Source organism: Thermobia domestica, chromosome 2 (assembly GCF_964235325.1).
Source record: "Thermobia domestica chromosome 2, izTheDome1.hap1.1, whole genome shotgun sequence".
Lineage (NCBI taxonomy): Eukaryota > Metazoa > Arthropoda > Insecta > Zygentoma > Lepismatidae > Thermobia > Thermobia domestica.
In genome coordinates this window covers 384,328,028-384,338,849 of record NC_137455.1, presented here as the reverse complement: position 1 = coordinate 384,338,849, position 10,822 = coordinate 384,328,028, and the positions used below count along the sequence as shown (strand labels likewise).

The following is a 10,822-nucleotide window of genomic DNA, read 5'->3' as shown; positions in this document are numbered from 1 at the left end:
GTTCCATTATACTTTTACTGCTTTTTATGCTTTATGGTTGTCCTATTTATCACCATAACAAAAACTGCAATGAATAGCAACAAGGTTCTTTTTCTTCTTCTTCAATCGATTGAATGTCTCAAGAGAACATGTAGTCACCACCCGCAACACTATACAAAAACCGTCAACAGGTATCAGTTCCACGTAGTGATTTATTCACGATTTACATCACAAAACACCAGCCATAACTATTCCTCATGTTTGTCCAAACACATTAGTACTAAACGACGAAAGAGAATTATTCGCTCTTAATTGGTTTCTTTTAACGTATTTGGACAACTCTGCGGAAAAGTTATGGCTGACCTTTCCCGATATGAATCGTGGATCACATCACCTATGTATCACGAAATACGAAAGTTAGCACCAAGTGCTAGTGAAACCAGAGACGTCATTTAGAGGGGACAGGGAGGGGCATTTGCCTCCCCTGACTTTGAGATGTATATAGATTTTATCAATAGAATAGTAGTAAATCAGTGAAAAACGCGAAATTTTACTGATATCAAGGGGTCTTTCCCCCCTCCCCAAGCAAAATCTGAAATGACGCTCCTGAGTGAAACTGGACACAAACACGGATATAAAAACAACATATTGATATGGGAGGTTATCTTACAGATGACTAACATGCGAAAGCGACTTAGTATGTAGGTTATCGTGGCTACTGGGACAGAAATGGTTACAGAAATTTGTTATAGTTAAAGGAAGAAAACTCACATTGCAATTTGTAAATAGAAAACGTGATAATCATGGCGAAAATTGAGATAATGTTAAAGTTTCTACAAATTTTTCAATAATCATTCCTGAATCATCATCTTTAAATGTTTAGATCTTCTAAAAAAAATGCGGATGAGTAACATATTTTGAATAATAAAATATACTTTTCCTCTCCACAATCATAAAATGAAATTAAATCTTTGTTTCACCTCCCAAGGTTATTCTGAGTAAACTAAATCGATGATGATGAGAAATGAATGAAATAATGGAATGAAGAAAGTAGGAGCAAACTGGAGAACCCCGATGAAACCCACGCACATGGTGTTTGTTTACAATCATATTTAACAAAGCAGTAGAAATAATAAGATATTCAAAAAATGTGAATGATGTAGTGATGGTGATAGACTAGAAAATTAGGGGCACAATTTCCGCTTTTGCCCTAGGGTCTTTCTATTTCTAGTATGCCCTTGAACAAGGTGCTCCGGCCGAGATCTTTCAATTGTTGGATGTGGAAGTGTTGTCACAGTGAATTATTTCAAAGACTTCGCTGCACACTGTCTTGTTAGCCATTCTAAGTAACCTACAATCTTCACTCGTCAAGACTAAATAACTGAATGACAAATTGGCCATTCGTTTCTTTCCCCTAAGCAAAGGGATGGTTTCCTTCGTAACAGGGTTGCGGGGGTATGTTTCACATATTTTCCGAGGGCACAGCTGAAATAGACAGGCTCTAGGCGCTATAATGCTAGATATGGAATTGACAAATACACAAAGTATATAAAAAGAAACGTACAGTTTTCTTTCGGAATCTAAAATTTCAATTGCTACATTTTTCGATCACTTGAAGATAAAATATTAACTCATTTTAAAGAAATTATAATGCTCTACATCTTCTCTGAGGACTTTGATGTAAAACTAAGGGCTGAGACGCTAGAAGGCAAACCTTGTAGAAAAACATGAGGTAAAAATCCGAATTTTGGCAGGCAGGTGTTTCTAAAACTATTGAGAATAGTCAAAAAGGAATATATGAATCTTGTAGGAAATTTTGTCAACTTTCATTTTGCATACATTAACTTTTTCGCTACGACGCACCATTTCCGAAATATAAGCCTAAAAAAGTGGCCGTCTTCATGCCTTCCTGCACCCTTGCTTACCACGTAGATTAGGGAGCTTTTAACATATTTACTTCCTAGCTATTTCAAACACAATCTTGAAGTTAAAAATTCTGCCTGCAGGTCAATTTTAGGCATACCACTCGAAATGGTTGCTGAAAATTATAATTCTTTCAGTAACTTCTTGCTTATTGTCCTCCAACATATTTGAACTCGTCGACAAGATAACATACCCCAGATACCATAGATGAATTTAAGGGAGCCACCAGGAATACTTGTAGAAAAATTACAATTCTTTCACGATTTGCTTATAAATACGCCGGCATATATGCATAACAACTGTAATGCAAAATACACAAACCAACTTGTGCTAGTGGTTAGTTTAAAGCACTAATGCTATGTAACGGAGTCAGAGTAGGACTTACCTGGTGGGATCGAGCGATAGTGAGAGGTACGTCAATAGGTAGTAGGCTCGTCGGCAATGGTAGGTATGCGAGTAAGCTAAAATTGTGACAACACGTGGGGTTTTGCGGTAATATGAGTTCCTATAGCATTTATAATTGTTTCACACTAGTAACGCTACTCTTGTAAAAATAAAATACAGCTTGTGTACACTGTGCGGAAATATTCCGCCGGCGGAAAGTAAAATCTAATACAGTCATATTTTCATATTCACTCACTTATTTTAACCGTCGTAAAACATTTGTAGTAATTTTACACTTGTAAACATAGAGTACAGCTATAAAATTTATCATTTATTCTGCCGCTTGGAGAAATGTGTTCTTTATAAACATGCTGAGCATTGAATTTTACCCGTAAAGTTGCAAAATGTGGTGTGGATAAGTTTGACTAGCACACTAAATTTTGTTCCTGATCATGTCATTTTCATTTCATTATTACTTTTATTGGTGTTAAATAATGTTTTTTTATAATTTTATTGTTGTTTATAGTTGCACCAGACAAACTTTCCTATGTGCTATAAGTGTTTAACAGTATTATGTATATAATGATTTTATAAATGTGATCGAATTATTTTTATAATATGATGGCATAACTCTCAAAATTGTTCTTAATTAACACTGAATTATTATTTTTCATTAGGGCCATGTTCTTTACCCTTACATTGACTGGACTGTATACATAAATTGAAGCTTATAGAATGATTTGTAAAAATTCACGAGTTTCTTGTCCTAAAGTAAGTATAGCTTTAAGGAAGAAAGAAGAAAACTATTGCTACAACGTACTCTGTGGTAAGTGTGTTCACTGATCAGTGTTGAAGAAGAGGAAGAAAGTACTGTTAACACGGGAAGGCGTCGAGTTGTCATCGAGATACAACGATGGTAAGCTGTAAACCTTGTACGAAACACAGTGTTTAATTGAAACCAAAAATTAAACAAGTCTATACAAGTGAAACTATATTTTGAACTTCCCAGTACAGAATATTCTAATTAACATATGTGTAGACTCTTACATACAACGTGTGTACTTCTGTGTATACCGGCTTAAGTATTTCCCTCTTAGGTCTAAATATTTCCGTGGGTAACAATAGAATGACAATATCTTAAAAGTATGTATCATCATATGTTAAGGCATGTCGATACGTGAGGAGGTTCGCTGGAAGGTGGACACTTCTCCATAAATTTTGCCTGCCCGTCTAAAGTATGCCAAATGGGTCTGAAGGATAGCTTGCCCCCAGAAACTTCAGAATATTATACACCACCTTTATTTTGCATTGTTATATTTGAACCTGAAAATTGCAATATTCTTGAACTGTTAACACGCTGATTGGGGTGAAATTGTGCAGCTAGGTACATAACAGTTTTAAAACCTGAGAGCATTTAAAGTAATACCGGTAGATCGGTATACCTAGTGATTATGACGGCAAATTTTTACTTTGACTCCAACTGTGACTTCTGTTAAGAATTATACTATAAGTACAAGGGCCACAATGTTACTATACGATGTTAAGAATTATACTATAAGTACAAGGGCCGCAATGTTACTATACGAAGTTACGAATTATACTATAAGTACAAGGGCCACAATGTTACTAAACCTATAAGAACCGATTAAAGTCACAGTTGGAGTCAAAGTAAAGACTTGCCATTATGACCTATAAAAATATAGAAAAAGATGATTCAGATTGAAAATAAGAGATCCTAATACAAAATTGAGGTTAACTTTCGCAGATGGCGACCCTAAAATACAAAATTAACGGGAAAATACACAGAATAAGACAAAATATCAACATGAGAACATAAAAAAAAAAAAAAGTGAAGGATGCCATTGAAAATCGCCCGCAACTCATTTCATGGCTTTAGAACTAAGTACCTTGTTTATGTCTAAATTGTGATGAAAGGTAGACAACAACGAGTTCTGCAGGACTTCTAACGCCTTCGCTCGCTCTGCTATATTTTGTAAAGAAAATAACACTGGAGATCTTATATATGCAAGATTGGGCGAGAAACTACAAGATACCCAAAATGAATGGTCATTATTAAAGAAAGAAAATATAAGTATTAATACAACGTTGAAAAGAAACTCATGTGGGTCTTATCCGTTGCCGCCTTCTCCGGCAGTTTAGCCCAAAATAAGGTCTGAGTTTAGAGGTGTTCCTCCACTTTCAAACCTACAAAAATGCAGTTAAAACAGCATTACTGCTGTATCGTCGGACCAATTTGAAAATTAAAAAAAGTACCAAAATGTGCTGTATTTGGTTATATTTGGATGGATTACATTACGTTACGTTAGATTACGTTCTTAGGCATGTAGTTTTACTATACGGATACATAATATAAGTAGTAGTAGGAGTAGAAGTAGTAGTAACGAGTTAGAAACCCCGCAGGAGTTCGTTGGGTTCTGTTCTCGACATGAAATGGGCAAATTAAAGACTTACCCATGTTTTTCTGTGCATTTTACAGTCTGTGGATCCGTATAATAAAACAAGTGTACCTCTCTGCGAAATAGTCCATCCGCCTCAACATACAGTGCCGCTTATAACATCAAAAACAATCAGCAAATACAATCACTTTCTTAACTTTTACTATTCCCCTTACCTGACTTTCACTCATTCTTCCTCACAAAATTAAATACACTCTCCAATTGGCCCGGTAAATTTCCTAAAACTGGTCCGGCGATACAGCAGTTAACCCGTCAAAACAATAAAAATTGTTAGGTTAGATTACCCGGTAAGACTTCAGTTTGTCTAGAACAGTGACTGGAATCTGTTGTCATAGAAGCTTAGTTATCACTTAATTTCAATAATCCATGGTTCTTATTAAAATTTAATAGATTCTCTTCAGTATTCTTACATAATACCGTAAAACTCAATGCGGAATTATCTCATTCAACGCACCGATTCGCGATCCTATACCATTACCATACTACTGAATCATCGAAATCTGCCGCGTCTTGGAAGTAGTACCCACTTCTACATATCTTTCTCATATTAAACATAATTTTACTGCCAAATTTACGCACCTAAACATCACGTAAGAACTCCAAATCATCATTTCTTACCACCTTTCTCCTGTAAATTCCCCTTTTTTTAAAATAAAAAACGGAGGAGCAACTCTAAACTAACCCCCAAATTACCATGCTATCCCATTTAATGGAGGGCATAGTTATGTACATGAAAGTTGAACTTCTTATAGTGCAAGTATACTCTTACTGCCTTAGGAAGTGTTTCTTAATAGATGAGTTGCATTAATAGTTGCAAATTGACTTGAGAAGGGCTGAGTGCTAGATACAGTATGTGTACATATGGTATAAGAACTGCAGTACATAAGCTCTTTTCTCAAATAAAATTTTGGTAATTTCTGTTCACATTCGGTTAGTTTAGAGTACGTTAGGTTAGTTTAGGCTAGCTTAGGTTAGTTTATGTTAAATTAGTGTAGGGGTCCCACATAATTTTCCAAAAAATGATAGAATTTCGCTTATTTCTACTAATATTAGGTAAGTTTAGGTTAGTTAAGGTTAGCTTAGGTTAGGTTAGATTTTGTTACATTATGTTACGTCTAAGTACTTTCATCATTCATTTCTCCTGTAAATTTTGTGTGTTTTACGTGCTTCTAGACCCCTTGTACTAAACATACTCCACACAAATTATTAAAAATATAAACCAACTTTTGCTAAGTGGCTACTAAAAAGCACAAATGCTGTCTAACTAAGTCAGGGCAGGAGCGCAGCAGGGGGGCACGAACAGTAGCGAGAAAATGCATCCGTAGAGAGTAGGCGCGTAAGTGACGGTAAGTACGCGCATAAAAAAAAAAGTAAGCTAGAATTAGTGAAAAGTAATTTTATATGGCATAAAATACGTGCACTCTATGTGTCACAATTTTGTAACACTTCTATGATTACTTTGTACACTGCCTTCACGTGACACTTTATCTCATCATGATTTGATTATGGAGTACACTTTCCGGTTTGTATTTCTACCTTATTATACATCTCACAAATTCCTTGAAATCTTAACGTTTTATCCTTTCCAATGTCAGATAATCCATCCCTCTGCTTTAATTTTCTCTGATGTTTGCATACCACATCACTGAGTTCCAGCATTCTCTTACGCTCTTCTTGTATTATTATTGCCAGTACTTGACTTCACGTTTCTCGCTAGAACGAGTTGGATACTTTTGGACACCTTTCGGATAGTACTTCGATCACTGGGGAAACGATTTACATCACTGCTTGTTATGGCTTCTGTATTTAAAGTACGTTCTTATGTAATACAAAGTGCAAAGTCACGTTTTACACGTTTGACAAGTAAGATCCATATTTTCTGATTTCACATATACTCCTCTTTCGAAACCAAAATTCATATTTCTTCCATACATTTTACAAAGCTGTGCCCTCAAAGGGACAGCACAACATTATTACATATACTCTGCATTTATAATGACTATAAGTCTCTTATCTGCTGTGACTTACTAGGATGCTTGTACATATAATACAGGAGAATTTGATTCGTGAGTCAGCGGAGAATGCAGGAAAAAAATAAACGAAATATTTAAGTTTAACGTCCCACACTTATGCCGGTTAGGCTAAAGGAGACGGTGATAATGAGAAATGAGTAAAATGGTGGGATGAAGAAAGTGGGAGAACCCCGAGAAAACCCACGAGCACGGTGCTTGTCCACGACAAAGTCTACATAGCGCGAGCTGGGATCGAACCAGGGACTCCAAGCACCGGAGATGAACGCTCTACCACTGAGCCACCGCGCCCCCCTCGGAGAATGCAGGAGTCTGAATGAATGATAGCGAGTAGTGCACAATGGGGTAGGACGCCTGTTGGGGGCACTACTTAATGCCAATATATCTAAAACCAAATTTACACTTTCTCTAGGATGTTTTCAAGAAAGGATTTGCTACGTGACTAACTGGGGAAGCATAGGAGCTTAAATGAGTAAAGGCAGGCGAGTAGCGTAGTGTTGGTGCGATAAAGGCTACTATTGGAGTGGCGACTATTCATAAAAATAATCTATCCTGCTTTTTGTATGAAAATCTATTCTCAGTACTTACAAAAATCTGCCTTATATACTCTGTTAATTTACAGTATGCCAGATTACGTTGCGCACTGGTTCTTTACTTCACTACGAATCTTATCTATCTATTAAAATGCTACAATAGCAATTAAAAGTGCCCGAGTTCCAACCTATAACTATAGTTTTCAAATCTTTCATTTACGGTTATGTGTGATTTCATGTTTAACAGAGACAAACAGTTTAAGTATTTGTACTTTAAATAGTCTAAATTAGTTAAATATATCTTTTTCATAAAGTTTATGATATGAAATTAGTGTTCAAAACCTTTGTATTTTAATAAGCCTTCTCCAAAATGAATGTAAATGAACTATGCTGCCATCTTAGGAGTTCTTTTAAACTATGTGTTTCTGGAAATTTATATGTTTGTGGCCAACCCTTTCGACAATGAGATCTCGGAAATTACAGGCTCTAGAAAGATGACGTTTTCACTGATCGATTGCAAATTTTGCGTAGATTGTCCAGTTCTAATTGAATATTTAAAAAAGACATGGGCATTATTTCTTTATTACATTTTTAGGGTACATTGGAGGCGTTGAAATTTAAAAAAAAACAAAAAAAAAAACCCTAAAGCATCATATCCTACGCGTTTTAGATTCCAACACCACATTGTTGTATGTTGGGGTTGTATATGTCTCGGGCGTATGTTTCATGGCCAAATAATTATGAAAAAGGAAGGATAAGCATTTCCCGAGTCTAAGATAAATCTTTATTTTTTGAGTGTTTTGCCCAATGAACACCATATATAACTGACATTATAATTAATTGTATATGTGATGTATTTGCTTATTACATACTGCATGCAAGAAGAAAGAAAACATTGGTCATGCATGAATTAGAAACTCCAACCGGAAGTAGACTCAAATCTTGCAAACGGTGCGAGATATTGAGAAAAAATAATCGAAAAAATCTCCCCTTTATGATTTTTTTTTTTTTTTTTTTTTTTTTAATCAAGACGTCTTTCACCTGTGTCTGTAAAGGGACATGTACATATGTTGTGATGAATGAGAAGGAGATTTATGCTCATATGTGAATGATGCGCTGTGTAGAGAGTTCAGGTTCAGCTAGTGTATATATTAAAATGCCAGGTTTATATGTCTGAGACCAATTCGTTTGACAGTAATATCTCTGAAACCACAAGCTCGAGAAAGATGCCGTTTTCAGTGATTGATTGCACATTTTGTGTAGATTGTTCAGTTCTGATTGAATATTTTCTTTAAAAAAAAATGACCGTTATTTCTTTATTACACTTTTTAGGGATACACTAGAAGTATTGAAATTTTAAAAAGTAAAACATCATATCCTACGAGGTATACATGCCAAAATTACACATTTGTATACGGGGTTAGTATATATCTAAGGCGTTTGTTTCATGGACAAATGATAATGAAAATGAAGGATAAGATGAATCTTTATTATTTGGAGTGTTTTGCCCAATGAACACTATATATCACTGACATTATAACTATTTGTGTATGTAATGTATTTGCTTATTACATACTGCATGCAGGAAGAAAAAAAAAACACGGATGATACATGAATTAGAAACTTCAACCGGAAGTAGGCTCAAATCGTGCAAGTGGTGCGAGATATTCAAAAAATAATGGGGGAAAAAATCCCCCTTGTCATACTCCTTGACGAGTTTTATCAAAACGTCCTTCACTGGTGACTGTAAAGGGATATGTAAAGATGTTGTTAGGATTAATAAGGAGATTCATGCTCGTATGTGAATGATGCGCTGATAGTTCTTATTTAAAGTTCGTTTTTTGTTCCCATATATTTACTTCATATTGACGTTTGTTACCTACAATTACCGCTCCATTTTGCATATAATGTGGCAGATAATTAAAAAAAAACCTCTACAGTACCATGCTAAACAATTAATCCTCCCAATTATAATTATAACGTTACAATTGTTATTTTACATGGAGTTTCAGTAATACAATGCTTAAAGATGTATTTTCTTTAAGAGTCTTCATCCCGGCGAAATTAAAATACCGCTAATTTTACAGTAATTATGTGATATCTTCAAATAGATAAAAGATAATTGAAATATGGAACAAGAGCGCCCTAGACGATATTATTTTGCGTGAGGTACCGTTATCACAAGTCCCCTAGTGGCTTTCCGTTTTCAGTAGTTTAGAAACGCGAAAATAAATGCCGATTTTCGAAATGGCTCGAAATCGAAAGCAGATAAGTGAGTCGTGATAAAGGTTTCTCATGATAAATAATATTGTCTAGGGCGCTCTTGTTCCACATTTCGATTATCTTTTATCTATTTGAAGATATCACATAATTACTGTAAAATTAGCGGTATTTTAATTTCGCCGGGATGAAGACTCTTAAGATCCCTTTTCAGCACCGAGGCTATATGAGACGTTGATTTACAGTGTAAGGTAGAATTCTAACGATCGTATTTTAAAAAAAAAAATCTCCCATTGCGAATCGAACTCGGGAGACCATTTGCAAACGAACGCACGCGCTAGCTACTATACTAGGTAAATATTTTCTTAAACTTCCCTTGCTTTTAATTTCATTTCCTGATTTCCAGAGTTTGTAATCTTGATTTAATTTTATTACAATACTTCTATACAATATCCATTAATTCCCGTCATAATACAGTCCTCTTTCTGCTACCTACACAATGCCCTCATTTTACGGAATAGACCCACACTGGCTTGCAGTTTGCATACTCTGCACGATGCTTTCTTTATGGAAGATCCCAGGGTATTCGGCAGTAGAGTTGTGAAAAACACAGTTAAAATAAAAAGTTCGGTGAGCTTTATTGGACAAAATTTAGCTTTATTTGGCAAAATTGAGATTTATTAAATTTTGTACGTATAATACTGTTTAAGCAATCATGTTCTATTGTACATATGAAGCTATGGAATTCCCTTGTAGGACCACGGTGTCTCACATCTGACACGGGTTCTTGGTTCGATCCCAGCTCCCTCCAAGTTGGCTTTGTAGTGGACAACTATTGTGTACATGGGTTTTCTCGGAGTTCTCCCGTTTCCTCCCACTTGCGTCATGGCACCATTGTCATCCATTTCACTAGTTCGGTGCATGATCGTGAGATATTGAGCTTAAAAAGAGGAAAAGATAAAATGTCGCACAAGGGAATCCGTAAAGCCTTATCCGCGTTTCGTGGGATACACTTTGTACATTAACACTCGCTTATATTTCGGTTTCTAGAAAGAAGGAAGTAGGCAATTTTGTACGATAACAAGGAGGTGGGTAATTCTCTGTAACATAGAATAGGGATAGGCATATATTATATTCATTTGTATATTCCGTTACGGTAATGTGCACCAAAAGTCTTTCTATCAATTTATGAAAGCTAAAATTATTGCCACATATTCATAAGAAAAGTGACTTCCCTTGCACCTCCTTGTTTGTTACTTTAAATGAACATTTCTTT

At 35.5% G+C, this 10,822-nt stretch overlaps 1 protein-coding gene across 1 annotated transcript in view; it reads left to right on the top strand.

The window, feature by feature from the left end:
- Positions 1 to 3,067: 3,067 nt before the first annotated feature.
- Positions 3,068 to 10,822, top strand: part of LOC145678885 (uncharacterized) — a 55,091-nt gene continuing 47,336 nt past the window's right edge. Inside the window, exon 1 of the mRNA XM_081749461.1 lies at positions 3,068 to 3,202. Within this exon, the coding sequence (XP_081605587.1) occupies positions 3,200 to 3,202 (3 nt within the window). The 5' untranslated portion in view covers positions 3,068 to 3,199. The remainder of the gene's footprint in view (positions 3,203 to 10,822) is intronic.